The following is a 15963-nucleotide window of genomic DNA, read 5'->3' as shown; positions in this document are numbered from 1 at the left end:
CATATAGAAAAGTCTGGGACTCTTTAGTTTATACAAGAGACAAAGAGGAGAACATATGGTATAGGAGAAGAAAATAAAAAATTAAACTGATTTACATGCAAATGGACAGTTCCCAACCAGTCCTATCGATAGACACTTAATGGTCCAAGAGGACTAATTCCCCAAAGCTGAGGAAAATTGTCAGCAAAACTGATTGGGAGGAAAAAATTTAGACAGAAAAATATGAAAGAAAATTGGTAATTCTTTGCTAACAGTTTATTATATAGCAGGAAACTCATGATTCCACAATCAACAAAGTGAATTACTTTGGGTAAAAATGCAGTTGAGTGGTAAAGGGAAGGCAGCAATTGGGGGCATGTGTGTGTGTGTGCGGGGGGGAAGTAGCAATACATAACAGAGAAAAAGGGAAAATTGTCTCCCAAGACCAGAAGTTGGATAGCTTAGTGGTTTGAATATTGACCTACTTAACTCAGGGTTCTGAGTTCAATCCTTGAGGGGGCCAGTCTGGGATCTGGGGTGAAATCAGTATTTAGTCCTGCTAGTGAAGGCACGGGGCTGTATTCTCTGACCTTCCAGCTCTATGAGATAGGTTTATCTCCATTTATTATTAAATTGCAGACAGGGTGGTTTAGGTTGGACATTAGGAAAAACTTCCTAACTCTCAGGGTGGTTAGGCACTGGAATAAATTGCCTTGTTTAGGTTGTGGAATCTCCATCATGAGAGATTTTAAAAAGCAGGTTAGACAAACACCTGTCAGGGATGTTATACATGGTGCTGGTCCTGCCAGTTCTATATTTCTATGATACAGCTACATCTCTCTGGGGTGTGGGTTTTTTTGCTGTTTAAAAGTAGGCAAATGCGATGTAGGTTATATTAGCAAAGTATAACATTCAACTCACAGTACATGATAGGATTCCTTGACTCGGTGCGGGTTAGGTCTCGATTGGGGTAATGTGTCCAGTTTTGCTCACCAATATATAGAAAGGATGTAGAGAAACTGGAAAGGATGCATAGGCATTGCGGAGAAATGTTATTCAGGGGATGGAATGCAAGCTGTATGAGCAAGCTGAAGGCACCAGTATGTTTATTTGGAAAAAGGAGATTAATGGGGGACATGAAAGTGGTCTTCAAATACTTGAAAGGCTGCCATAAAAAGGTGGAGGAAAGTTATTCTGTCTTACCACAAAGGTGCAGGACAAGAGGCAATGGGTTCAAATTCCAGCCTAGCAGATTTAAATTAAATGTGAGGAAAATCTTCCTAACTTTAAGTACAGGAGGCAAATGGAACAGACTCCCCGGGAAGTCATGAAAGCGCCTTCTGTGGAGGTTTTCCAAAGACATGTGAATAGCCATCAGTCTCAGAGGACTAAGACAAAACAAATCCTGCATCTTGTCAGGGGGATTGAGTAGCAGGCCATTGCATTCCCTTATAACTCTATGGCGCTATTATTCTATGATGTAATTCTAGTGTAGACCATGCCTTAGTCACACACAAGTCTTTCGGCTCAATACAGAGGTAACTGAGTGAAATGTAATGGCCCGTATTTTACAGGAGGACAGACTGGATAAATGGTCCCTTCTGATCTTAAAATCTATGGATTTATTGATAAAGAAAGTAGATCAGGCATTTATGTTTAATATCTCTCATAACATGAACAAGGGAACATTTAGTAAATTGAAAGTCTGAACATATAACATTGAGAAAAGATAATTGCTAACATAATTCATGTTTGGCCTGTAGAACTCCTTGGTACCAATATTAGTGGAGCGAAAAGCATAGAAGAATAGGATTCACAAATGGATTGGCCATTGGAGGTGGTGCTGGTGGCATCACCTTTAGTTAAGGCTGTCTGACACCTTCCATTAGAAGATCTCATTTTCAGTTGCTTATAAGTTTGCCAAATTTTGGGTGATTGGGCTGAAATTTCCCATGCTGGGTCTATGCTTTGAGCAGAATTGGTTTTTGAAAGTTTGAGGCATAACAGTTCAGCCGACTTCTGGAGTGAAGCTAGGAGAAAGTATGTGTTACCCATGTTGAAAAATTCTTATTATTGTTCTAGTGAGGAACAGTTGCACCTCAAAGCTTTCTAGCAGATAAAAGTCAGGTAGCAGCCCCTCTGCCCCATTAACAGACAGAGCCCTGAAATGCAAGAGGAGGGGGTGACAGTGTCTGTGCATTAGCTCACAGCTGGCTCCTGACTTCTGTACTCCGTTCTTGCTCCAAGGGAAGTTTGGCCTCACTGGGTCTCAGAATTCAGGCCTTGTATTGCTAATCTAAAAACATCTTTCATCCTGAAGGATTCACTGTGCCACTGAAATGCACCACCTTGGGGCTGGAGGCTATCAGGCGGGATGTGCAGGGGTATACGGAAATCAGTGACATTTTGGCCAGTGATTCTTTAGCAAACTCAGCACTTATGGCAAGAGTCCTGGGATGTGTCATGTTGTGCAGAGCAGAAAGGACCACAGACTTACTCTCTATAGCACCACACCCACGTTGCACAGGGTTTGTCGATCAGGTGAGCTCACCAGCAAAAGATGGGTACCTGTGAATTCTGAGATGGAAGTATCCTCCCTGGGAATCCCCTTCAGGTAGCCGTGTCCCATAGCTCTCTCACCCCAGCATCTTCAGCAACGTCCCATGCAAAGAGCTGACACAGGGGTGGGCACAGTTTATAATATAGCTCTGTGCAATCCCAGTGGGGTTCGCTCAGCCTCTAGAGGAGAAAGCATCTGAATTTAAATAGGCTGTAGACAAGCATGTCTCCTCTTCTGTGCTAATTATCCAGCTTTAGGAGTAAACAGTAATTAAGGGACCTTCCCAAAGGGAGATGAGAACTCCTGGGCTCTGTGCTGAGTCAGAGAGGAATTGGCTGTTTGTGTATTTGTGTATTTAGAAAATATACACAAATGAGAGAGAAAATAAGGGATAATGCCTAGATGTCCGTAGGGTCTGGTACCCTGTAAATGCCCAGGATAGATGGGTAGATAGGAGATGGTCAGATCTCGAGAAAGATGACTGAGGGAAGACCTGAGCACTTTCTACAGACATATGGGACTAGGTGATATGTAATCAGAGATCAATAAATCTCCTCACTATCATCATACTCAGCAGCACACTTCATTGAAGGTTTTTGAAAACAAATAGCAAAGGAAAGTCTTTTTGAAAATATCCAATATGCAGATAGGTAAACTGAGGCATGGGGAGATACGAGCTGGTGAAGGTCACACACAGAATGGGAGACATGATTACAGACAAAACCCAGGAGTCCTGACTTCCCTGCTGTAACCACAGTCTCTCCATCACACCAAGAGGGAAATGGACTCCCGCTCTTTCAGGGACTGTACATGGGTGGGATGCAGAGCAAAGCCTGGAAGAGGCAGCCTATAGCCATTGCCATCCTGTCAAGGTGAATCTGAGGTTTTCAGAAATAGCTGGAGGTTGTGAGCTCCCCACTCCTGTGAGATGTGAATTCCAGGACTCCACTTCCACTGCCACTCAGAAACCTGCCAACGCATCACAGTCATTGGGGTCGCCTCAGGGGAACAGACGTAGGCTATGTCCACACTTGCAGATGTAACGATCCGGGAGTTAACCCCCCTCAGAGAGCGCTGCAGGGACAGGGCTGCTGTGTGTTCACACTGTGAGCTGCCAGCGCAATGGCATTGCCACACTTGCGACACTTGCAGCGGCATTCAGAGAGGTGCACTCTAGGAAGGTATCCCACAGAGCATCTCCTTCCCCTTCAGCCACCGAGGTTTGTGGGAAGGGGGCAGAGGGTCATGGGGCAACCTGGGTCCTGTCCCAATGCCCCATCATGCATTGCTTCACATCCCAGCAGTCCTTTTCCTTCTATCCGCATTTGGCGCCATCTTTCAACAGTTTTTGTATTGCACACTCTGTCCAAGTTTACGGTCTGTGGGAACGGATCCTGAACTGTTGATGAATATGCTGATGGGTCTCACTATCATGGCACAAATGGCAGTCCAGCTACTCTTTAAATGACAAAGTGAGGATGAGGAGTCCGACGAAGATGTTGACATGCATAGTAGAGACAACACGAGCTTGCTTGTGGCATGCCCGGATCTGCTGACCACAGTGGAACGCCACTTTGGGGCTCAGGAAACAAGCACTGAGTGGTGGGATCATATCATCATGCAAGTCTGGGATGACGAGAAGTGGCTGCAGAACTTTTATATGAGAAAAGACACTTGCATGGGACTGTGTGATGAGCTCGCCCCACCCCATGCCGTGAGGAAATGAGAATGAGAGCTGCTCTGTTGATGGAGAAGGGCATGGCGATTGCACTGTGAAAGCTGGCTACTCCAGATAGCTACCAATTAGTCGTTAACCAATTTGGAGTGGGCAAGTCGACCACTGGGGTTTGCAGGGCCATTAAGCACATCCTGCTCAGAAAAAAAAATGTGACTCTGGACAATATGTTTGACATTGTGGATGACTTTGCGCAGATGGATTCCCTAACTGTGGAGAGGCAATAGTTGGCACATATATTCCAGTTCTGACACCAGATCACCTAGCCTCCAAATACATTAACAGGAAGGGGTATTTCTCGATGGTTATCCAAGGGCTTGTGGGTTACCATGGGTGTTTCACGGACATTAACGCAGGCTGGTCCAAAAAGGCGATGGGCACAGGCACGGAGCTGCTCCCTACACAGTATTAGGAATGCCTGAATCGAGTCTGCTTGGTGCTCCCTAATGTTTAGGAGTCGCTCCGCAGTTTATTTCCATAAATCTGTGCTCTCCTGGCACGTCCTGTCACTCGTGCATTTTTTTTATTTTCAGCAAAGGATTTCTGCATAACTTCGTGCAGAATGTCCTCCTTGCTTTTCTGAGGCCACTTCCAGCCGGCCAGCGAATATGAGGAGGACTGTGATCCTGAGGTTGCATTTGTGAAGTCAAAATGCAACATTTTACAGAGGCACCATTATTAACACTAGACAGAACAATGATACAGCTGATCACAAAGACAAGCCAAATTCACATACCCAGCACAAACACAAACTGCCTGTCTCTAAATGAGGCCAACTAAAACATTGGACTTCTAATCTAATGAGGGCTCATGAAGGCATAGAGCAACATGTCCCGATGAGACTGAAACCAATGGGACAAACTCAAACCCTGACAAAAATGGCCGGATCCCTCAAATTGAACTGGTGTTATCCGGTGTTATCCAGGGACAGGGGGAAAAAAAATACAGGTAACGAACCGCCACTCTGAAGAAGGTCCCAGAGAACTACCAGGGGTGTACTGTTAACTTGTAAGGTCTCCCTAATGACTGCTCTATGCCTATGGGAGCTAGCTCTCCTACCAACATCATCAAACCAACCCAAACAAGCATTTCCTGCTCATGTAGCACTCACCACACTGGCACTTTTTATTGTTTTTTAAACAAAAGTGTTAGTGTAGAGAAAGCCTAGTAAAGAAATCCACTGCCTCAAGTCCTGAATGTATAAGAAGGATTTCAATTTCTGCTGGTCTTCTTTCTCAACAAACCCACATCTTGAATGGATCTATCTCAAAACTCTGTCTGGATCCCTTCCCAGAGTCCAGTGCACTACCTGAGAGTTTCAACTCCTTGGGGTTTCCAGTTGTTCCATCTCTCTGATGGCTCCTTTATTCCTTCACCACAACCCTGTTACCTCTGCCCTCTCCTCTAGTCTCCCGCAGAACAAAAGGGAAGACAGAGCACACAGTAAAAAAAATATTTAAAGAAAGCGTCAAAAGCAGACAGAAGCATAGGGATTGCTCGGATGACAAGTGATGCATCACGGGGCATTGGGAGAAGCCCCAGAATACCTCGCATCCCCCCTCCCCTTCCCACAAGTACAGCACCAGAATGGGAAGAGGTGTTCTGTGGGATAGCTGCTCATAATGCACCACTACCCCCCTTACTGAATGGGGGAGGCAACGTAGTGACAGATGATGTGGAAAAAGCTGAAGTACTCAATGTTTGTGTTGCCTTGGTCTTCACAGACAAGGTCAGCTTCCAGACTGCTGCACTGTGCAACACAATATGGGGAAGAGGTGAGCAGCCCTCAGTGGTGAAAGATCATGTTAAGGACTATTTAGAAAAGCTGGATGTGCACAAGTCTGTGGGTCCAGATCTAATGCATCTCAGGGTGCTGAGGGAGTTGGCTGATGTGATTGCAGAGCCATTGGCCATTATCTTTGAAAATTGGTGGTGGTCGAGGGAGAACCCGGACAAGTGGAAAAAGGCAAATATAGTCCTGTATTTTAAAAAGGGAAGAAAGAGAACCCAGGGAACTACAGACTGGTCAGCCTCACTTCAGCCAGTGTATATAATTAAGGGAAGCTAGCCCACTGGGCTGCAATGTGGGGTCTATATAAGAACATCGGAATGGCCATACTGGGTAAGACCATTGGTCCATCTAGCCCCGTATGTTCTCTTCCGACATTGGCCAATAGCAGGTGTTTCAGAGGGAATGAATAGAACAGGCAATCATCAAGTGATTCATCCCCTGTCACCCACTCCCAGCTTTTGGAAAACAGAGGCTAGGGACACTCAGAACATAGTGTTGGATCCCTGCCCATCATAGCTAACAGCCATTAATGGACCTATAGTCCATGAACTTATATCGCTATTATTGAACACCTGTTACAGGTTTGGCCTTTACAAAATCACTTGGCAAAGGATTCCACAGGATGACTGTGAAGAAATACTTTATTTTGTTTGTTTTAAATCCGCTGCCTATTAGTTTCATTGGGAGACGCCTAGTTTTGGTGTTATGTGAAGGAGTAAACAACTTTTCCTTATTTAATTTTTCCACACCAGTCATGGTTTTACAGAATTCCTGTCACATTCCCCCTTAGTTATCCCTTTTCCAAACTGTCCCGGTCTTTTCAATCACTCCTCATATGGAAGGTGTTCCATAGCCCTAATTATTTCTGTTGCCCTTCGCTGTACCTTTTCCAAATATCTTTTTGGAGATGGACGACCAGATATGCATACAGTATTCATGATGTGGATGTATCATGGATTTATAGAGGCAGTATGATATTTTCTGTCTTATTATCTATCCCTTTCCTAATGATTCCCAACATTCTCTTAGCTTTTTTGATCGCCACTGCACATTGAGCAGATGTTTTCAGAGAACTATCCACAGTGACTCCAAGATCTCCTTCTTAATGAGTAACACCTAACTTAGAGCCTGTCACTTAACCCAAAGACTCTCAAACAGGCTTTACTTCAGTTTCATACTGGAGTTCTGGGAAATCATACCACTCTCTTAGACACAATGCAACTCCTCCCCCTTTCCTTCCGGACCTGTTCTTCCTGAACAGTTTGTACCCATTCATGACAGTGCTCCAGTCATGTGAACTGCCCCACGAAATTTCTGTTATTCCAATCACATCATAGTTCCTTGATTGTGCCAGGACTTCCAATTCTTCCTGCTTGTCTCCCGGGCTTCTTGCGTTCGTGTACATGCACCTAAGATAATTAGCTGATTGCCCTACTTTTTATTTCTCCTACTTTTTATTTCTCCTGGTATCCCACATCCCCACTTACCTTAGGTCACCATCCCCTGGCAAACCTACTTTAAAGCCCTCCTCACTAGGTTAGCAAGCCTCCCTGCAAAGTTTCTCTTCCCTCACTTCAGTGGGTGGATCCCATCTCTTCCTAAGAATCCTTCTTTCTGGATCAACATCCCATGGTCAAAGAATTCAAAGCCCTCTCTCCAACACCACCTGCGTAACCATGCATTTACCTCCATCCACAATTCAACGGTCCCTACCAGGGTGTATTTCTTCTATGACCCATTGTGAGAGCTAAGTTTCCTTGATGGTCCATCAACTCACACCTTTGTGGCCCTATCTACCAGAGTGGTATTACACAGGGGTACAACACATGGGTTTGATAAAAGTCCATGGACAATATTCAATATTACACATAGAAAGATGATATATAAATTAGGACAGAAAATATCATATTGCTTCTATATAAATCCATGCTACGCCCATATCTTGCATATTGCATTCAGATGTGCTCACCCCATCTCAAAATATATTGGAATTGGAAAAGGTTCAGAAAAGGGCAACCAAAATGTTTAGGGGTATGGAATGGGTTCTGTATGAGGAGAGATTAATAAGATTGGGACTTTTCAGTTTGGAAAAGTGATGGTTAAGGGGAGATAGGATTGAGGTGTATTAAAACATGACTGGTGTTGAGAAAGTAGATTGAGCTCCGTGACAAGCTGGCTGGTGACAGGGTTCTGGGCCGTCTTCCCTGAATCACTTACCGGATAGTCAGAAAGACTTGAAACTCTTCCCTGACCTCACTGTGCTGTGTCAGCATGACAAGCTGGGGAATCGGTCTATGTACAATATATTGGGTTGCCACCTTTCTAACTGCTGCTAACTGGATCCCCGGAAACCCACCCCTTCCCTCACCTCTTCTGCCAAGACTGCACCCCTGTTTTGCCTCTTCTCCTCCAAGGACATGCCCTTTTCTCTAGCTTCCTCGTCACTTGCTGGATTATTTCCACATCCCTTCCCTCACTCCCAGCTGCAAGAGAGACATTTCATTTTTTGATAGGGGTGGCAACTTTAACCGTGAGACAAGGGGCTACTTAGACTACTGAAAACTCTGTTTGTTTGTTTTTTGACAGAAGCACAGTATCTAAATCCTACATAAAAGAAAAACAATATTAAAGATGAGACTCCCTCAGTTATAATGCTAACATGCCCTGAAATCCTGTGACAAGTCACTTAAAGGACACTGGTTAGGTATAAAAGTTTAATGTATATTCTTACTTTGTTACTAACTCCATGGAGAGAGGGACCCTGTCAGGACTCCTGGGTTCTATGTCAGCTCTGGAAGGGGAGTGGGTTCCAGTGGGGGGCAGATACATCTTGGGACTACATAAGAACATCGGAATGCCCATATTGGGTAAGACCAATGGTCCATCTAACCCAGTATCCTGTTTGCCGAGAATGGCCAATACCATGTGCCTCAGAGGGAATGAACAGAGCATAGAAAGCATCAAGTGATTCATGTCACCCACACCCAGATTCTGGCAAACAAATGCTAGGAACACCATCCCTGCCCATCCAGGCTAATAGCCATTGATTGACCTATGCTCCATAAACTTGCCTAGCTTTTATTGGAAACCTGTTACTGTCTTGGCCTTCACCACATCCTCTGGCCCAGAGTTGCACAGATTGACTGTGAAGAAATACTCTTTTTTTGTTTGAAAACTGATGCCTATTAATTTCATTGGGTGACTCCCAGTTCTCTCTGTTATGTGAAGGAGTAAATAACATTTCCTTATTGATTTTTTTTTTGCTGCAACTCTGCTCTGCTGCTATTGTCTCAATAGCAAATTTCTCCATGTTGTCTGCATTGTGCTCCCTGGTATGTGTGTTTTTCCTCGGGAAATCCAGACGGTGCTAACCATTGTCCTCCACCGCTTCCGCTGCAACTCTGCTCTCCTGCTCTGGCCTCAATAGCGAATTTCTCCATGTTGTCTGTCATGGGCTCCCGGGTACGTGTATTCTTCCTCGGGAAATGTGTAGGAAGTGTGTGAGGAGTACAGAAATCGATTTTAAGAGCCCTTTCAGACAGCAAAACAGGCTTGGTCATGTGGACGGGTGTGGGTTAAATCGAACTAATGCTGCTAAATTAGACCTAAACTCATAGTGTAGACCGGGGCTAAAGTAGAGGAATTGTTTTAGCAACCTGTGAATGGTGTTCAGGGGGGCCCACTCTGAGATTGCTCAATTAGGGCAAACTGCAAAGAAAGGGGCTTACAATCCCCCAAATGGGTGTTTATTCTAATACTTGGATTTACCAAGGCAGCAACAAAACAGCTTTCACAATGCTTTACACAGTTCCCTTAAAGCAGGGATCTCACACTCAAATCACCACGAGGGCCACATGAGGACTAGTACATTGGCCCAAGGGCCGCATCACTGATACCTTTTCATACAAAGATACAACAGCCCCCTGCTCTGCCCCGGCCCTGCCCCCACACCACCCCTTCCATGAGGACCCACCTCTGCCCCGCCTCTTTCCACCCCTTCCTCACCCCCATTCCAACTCTTTCCCGAGATCCCCGCCCCATCCCCTCCTCTTCTCCACCTTCTTCCCTGAGTGCGCCGCATCCCTGCTCCTCCCCCCTCCTTCCTGGGAAGTCCTAAGCACCACCGAAAAGCTGTTGGGCAGTGAGAAGTGCAGGGAGGTAGGCAGAGGAGTGGGGAAGTGGCACACTCGGGGGTCAGGTGGGGGAGGGGGAAGGGAGCTTGGCTGCCGGTGGAGTTGGTGCCTATGGCAGGCTGCAGGAAATAACTATGTGGGCTGCATGTGGCTTGTGGGCCATGTGTTTGAGACCCCCGCCTTAAAGCAAAACAGCATTGAGCTCCCACCCACACAGCCAAGTCAGGTATGATGATGAGTATTGAAAATCTTGATCATCATATAATAAAGTTCTACCAATCCCAAAGAATTCTACACATCGTCTCACAGGTGAATGAATATTTCAGATATTACCCAAATACTCACTTACAGCCAATTCTTATTAACTAAACTAAGATTTATAAAAAAGAGAGAGCATCAGTTAAAATATAATTATACACAGAGACATGTTTAGAGTTTTCAAGTCAGTTTCATAGTAGAGATGGCTGGCTTCAGAGTTGATTAACATAAGGTTATTATCCATTAAGCAGTTTATAGAGAGTTCACCAAAAACTTTAAAGAGCCATACAGAAAATGATATTATTGCACCCAAGTTCCTCCTAAAAATATTTCCTTTTCATCTCTGAATTAACTGAATACAGCTCTAGACAGGAATCATTTGGTTACACTGTTAAGCTCTAACCGGCTGTCAGTAAATGTAGACTAGTAAAGTCACTAACTTCTATCAGTTCATTAATAATACAAGTCTACATTTCAAAGCTCTAGCCTATCTAAGATGGAATGGTCCAAATTACAATTTACATATTTTTCTACTCTGTCTCCAAAGGGTGAATCTGGGTCAATAACCTGCAAGTTGCTTAACTCTTTCCTGTGTCACTCAACCCCTTTTGCAAGGCCTGGGGCTGTTTGCTTTAGCGATCGTGTGACCTGAAAAGGAGAAACTGGAAACAGAGTGCACCCAAGGGGGAGCTCTGGGAAGGGTGGGCTGAACTAATTAGAGAGTCTGGGGGAGCCAAGCTAAAGCTAGCCTCAGGGCCTCGGTGCTTGGTGTGCAGGTTTCGGCTCCCAGATGGAGGCACAAGAACAGAAGCTGCACTACGAGACTGGGCTTAGAAACCCAGAGCCAGAGGCAGGGCCTGAACAGTGCTGTGACTCAAAATCACATGGGTCTTGTTTGTGGGCCCCAAACATGGTTGGCTGGTGAGTGTCCAGCTGCACAATCTTGAGCGGGTCTGTGACAGCAAACCTGGAGCTGCTACACAGATGTTTTGAAGGGGAGTGGGCCTGGCCTGGGAGGTGCCACAAGCTATTTTCTTCATCCAAATGTGGCTCCTTTGACGTCTGTGTATCCCCAAGTGTTCTCGTTCCAGAACTGATCCATCCAAGCTTCCCTGAAGGAAATGTTTCTGGAACACACAGTGCCTGTTTGGGGTCAGGAAGAGAGTTTCTGTCTCCCTTGGAAAGTGCTCCCCAGAACGGCAGAGACAGGGAGTCCCTGTTCTAGTGTATTTCATCCCATCCCATCTCTCTCTCTCTCTCTCTCTCTCTCTCTCTCTCTCCTGGTGCATTTAGGTCCAGCTCTCTCTTTCCTTTGTAACCCCCCCGCTCTCCCCTCCACACACACGTGCCTCCCTCTCTCTCTCTCACTTCTAAGTCCCTGGCCATTACCAGCCAGCAGCCTGCAGCTGTGGCAGCCTATAGTCTAGCCTACTTGCTTTCCTCTATATATTTTCTGATACGTTTCTTATTTCCTTATGGGTTTGATTATTTGTTTTATTAATAAGTTTACTCACCTATATTACAGTATATTTCACCTGTAAGACAAGGGACCTGCAGGCAACATCCTGTATGTTGAGCTAAACACTGAGCATATATTAAAAGGTGTGGGTAAAAATGCAGCCAGAACCTCCTGTTGAAGTTGTGGAGGAATAGGGGCTGAAATCTTGAGCATTGTAGATAGGCAGGTGCCAGGGTCTGCCTCATGCTGCAAAATGGGCAGGCATCTGGAATGGGGGGGAACTGGCCCAGGTACGTGCCCATGCTCATGGTCCATGAAGGAGCCACCAACCGATAGCCCTGGTGAGCCCTGAGATGAAAGATGCCATCATGGCCACTATGGGCCGAGAACTGGGCCGGCCGAATGCTGCAGGAATAGACCGGTCAAGATGGAAACAAGGTACATACATGCCGTCCAACCAGGAGTGGCACAACTGATCGACCTCCACCTGGATATATGTAAAGGAGGAATTGTCATCTGGGTGATGGTTGCACCACATGTCCACCAGGGAGTGATGATTGATGATCTCTCTGAGGATGCTGCAGCGGTCTGACTGCTCTTGATCCCTGAGCAATCCTGGGCCTCAAAGATGGTATTAAAATCCCCACCCAGGACCAGGCACTAGTGAGGATCCAAGATGCCAAGGGCAGCAGACACCTGTTGATAGAAACACACCCATTCCAGGTCTGCATTCAGTGGATAGACATTGAACAGATTCAATGTCAGCCCCTCCACACAGGCCTGGAGGTGCAGCAGGTGACCTGGTATGACCGCTTCAACTCCCAGCATATCAGGCTGTAGGTAGGGTGAGATCAGGGTGGCCACCCCAGCCGAATGAGAGCTGAGGTATCTACAATATACCGGGTCTCCCCACTCCAGCTGCCAATTGTTGTCGGTGGCTGGATCCATGTGGGTTTCCTGCAGGCAAACCACAAACTAAACTAGGTCACAAAGGAAGGAAAGCACCCGGCAACTGTGGAGACCCACCCTAGAGCCTCTGGTGTTCAATGTTGAAAAGGTGGTTCGCTTAATTCTGAGGGCTGAGGAAGATCCTCGTGGGCAGGAGGATCCCCAACCGGCCTTGCAACATTCGCTGACGAACCTACAAGGCTTGTCACAGAGGTTGCAGGCCCACAGATAGACCAGGATGTCCTACCTCCCGGTTCCCCTCCACTCCTCCAAACAGCCCTCATGGCTAAAAGGACAAGATGGAAGTCTCCTCAACGCTGGAGAGGGAGCTTCACTTTACCCTTGAAATGACAGGTGTCCACCAAAACACAGTGAAACTCATCCCACAGCACACTGGGGGATGGGGTAATAGACCCATGACGATCCTCTGTCAGGGCCCCTATTACAACCCTGTGGCCCACAGAAATGGGCAAAGAGGGAGAAGACCACCAGTGCTGTGACTGTACCAATGGTGCTGCGCAACCCGTCTCTACCTCCAGAAAGGGTAAGGGAGCTGTAGGGAAGAAAGCAGCCCCTAAAGCATCAGGGTGGGGAGACAAGAAAAAAACGCCTCCTGAAGTCCATCCAAGGAGAGGGGAAATGAGACAATCCCTGGGCGGCAATGGTATGGAATATGGAGAGGACAAAAATGAGTAGAGCTCCTCTCCCCCCTGCCCTCCCTGCCCTTCCCTCCCCTCCACACCCACTGGTCCACATGAATCACATGAGGATTACCATGTTCTCTTCATTCCCTCTGAAGCACCTGGCACTGGGGACTGTTAGAAGACAGGCTACTCGGCTACATGGATCATTGGTTTTACCCAGTATGGCCCTTATGATCTTCTTATTTAGACCTCAGATGTATCTGCCTCCTGCTGTAACCCACTATACCCCACTCCCCTCTCGGAGCTGAGATAGATCCCAGGAGTCCTGACGGGGACTCTCTCTCCACAGAGTTAGTAACAAAGTAAGAATAAACATTAAAATTTTAACACTAACCAGTATCCTTAAGTGACTTGCCACAAGATGTGAGCACATATTGGTTTTAGAGATGACTGGGTCATGGCTGACAAAGGGAGGGGAAGACAGGAGCAAGTGACACAGGCAGGGCCTTGGGGAGAAGACACACAGCAGGGTCGAGGCTTGACAGAAGAGATGGGGCAAGATTGCAATTTCAGGGATCCAGCTACCAGCAATTAGAAAAGTGGCAACCCAGTGTAGTGTACATAGACTGACTCCCCAGTTCATCACATTGACACAGCACAGTAAGGACGGAAAAGGGTTTAATGTCTCTCTGTCTGTCCAGTAAGTGATTCAGGGAAGTGGACCATGGACCAGCCAGCTCTGCACAGAGCTCAATCTGAGAGCCAGAGCACAAGGAGAAAACATTTAAGTCTCTTTATGAAAAAAGAGCTGGAGCAGCCTGTCCCGGATCTGTTTGGTCCTCACCCCGTAAATTATGGGGTGTAGCACGGGGGGCACCAGCAGGTACACACTGGCAATGAGAACGAGGAAGTGCCGGGGCACATTGTGGCCAAACCGCTGCGTGAGAGAGGAGAAGAAATCTGGGATGTACAAAGCTAAGATGGCACAAAGATGAGAGATGCAGGTCCCAAAAGTTTTGAGCTGGGCATCCTTTGTGGGGAGGCGGAAGATGGCCCGCAGGATCTGAGTATAGGACATGGCGATAAAAAACACATCCATTCCGTTCACAGAGAAAAGATTAAACAGGCCATAGTAACTACTGATGCGGATGTCAGCGCAGGCCAGGTTCACCACAGCTATATGCCGACAATAGGAGTGGGGAATGATGTTGGTCCTGCAATATGGCCACTGTCTCGCCAGGAAGGGATAGGGTAATGTGAATATGCAACTGCGCAGCACCACAGCCAGACCTATCTTGGCCACAACAGAGTTTGTCAGGATGGTGGAATGTCTCAGGGGATGGCAGATGGCCACATAGCGATCAAAAGCCATGGCCACGAGGATTCCAGACTCCATAGCTGAGAAGGAGTAAACAAAGTACATCTGGGTGAGGCAGGCACTGAAACTGATCTCCCTGGAATTGAACCAGAAGATGCTCAGCATTTTGGGTACAGTGGATGTGGACATGACAAGGTCGGTGACGGCCAGCATGCAGAGGAAATAGAACATGGGCTCGTGGAGGCTCGGCTCCCTCTTCACAATGAACAGGATGGCGAAGTTCCCCAACAAGGCTATGGCGTACATGGTGCAGAAGGGGATGGAGATCCAGACATGGGCTTCCTCTAGGCCAGGAATGCCAAGTAGGATGAAGGTGGAGGGGTTGGTGAAGTCGGTTGAGTTGGAATCTGACATGGAGTGGTGGAGAAGTTGTCCAACTCTGAGGCATAAGGGTGTCTCCTGCTTGTGCCGTACGTTCCCCTGACTTTCTGTGTGTTCTCAGGGTCTCTGGTGACGATCCCAGTAGAAATGCCTGAATGGAGAGAAAAACTTAATATGAGACATTGCATACACTAGTGGAGGCTATTCTCATGAGAGAAGCATTTTGATTGCTCTTCACACACTGAAAAATGGCATTTTCATTATTCAGAGAAAATAACTATGAACAATGACCCTAGTAAATCTAATTCCATATTTTGTGGTGCTCCAGCATTAATAATTCCTACACTTTGTGGTGGGGGAACCTTAAGAGGCACCAGCAGGAAACACAAGTGTGGATACTCATTATCCATCATTGTTCCTTAATACAATGACAGCCAGGATATGGAGTCCATACTGAAGGGAATTCCCCATTCATCCAGTTGCTTGAAATCTGAGAGAGGAAAAAAAACAAACTTTTGGGTATACATGTGCTGAGAGAAACATCCCAACTAGAACATACCTCATGGAAAAGACCTGGATGCCATTGGTATCAGCTGAAGAGAAACACCTGCTCATTCACAGCAGTGAATAAAACAAAAGCAATGTTCAGATCCCGAAGATATGGGATGAAGAGTAAAATGTTCAGTTTTGGTCACCCAGACACTATTAAGGATATAATGTATATAAATGGAATTTCCAAAACAGGCTCTAAGAATG

The 15963-nt window shown here is 46.3% G+C and overlaps 1 protein-coding gene across 1 annotated transcript; it reads right to left on the bottom strand.

Moving 5' to 3' along the window:
- Window positions 1-14292: 14292 nt before the first annotated feature.
- On the bottom strand, window positions 14293-15246 carry LOC117873015 (olfactory receptor 52R1-like). Its single transcript, XM_034761977.1, has one exon. It carries the CDS (start codon window positions 15238-15240, stop codon window positions 14293-14295), a length of 948 nt encoding a protein of 315 aa, XP_034617868.1. The 5' UTR covers window positions 15241-15246.
- Between the last annotated feature and the right edge of the window lie 717 nt (window positions 15247-15963).

The sequence above is a fragment of the Trachemys scripta genome, chromosome 1 (genome assembly GCF_013100865.1).
Source record: "Trachemys scripta elegans isolate TJP31775 chromosome 1, CAS_Tse_1.0, whole genome shotgun sequence".
Taxonomy (NCBI): Eukaryota; Metazoa; Chordata; order Testudines; family Emydidae; genus Trachemys; species Trachemys scripta.
This window is presented reverse-complemented; position numbering and strand designations above follow the sequence as displayed.

Excerpts from the sequence above, each read along its gene's own strand:
- LOC117873015 (XM_034761977.1), bottom strand. The coding sequence starts at position 15,240 with ATGTCAGATTCCAACTCAACCGACTTCACCAACCCCTCCACCTTCATC.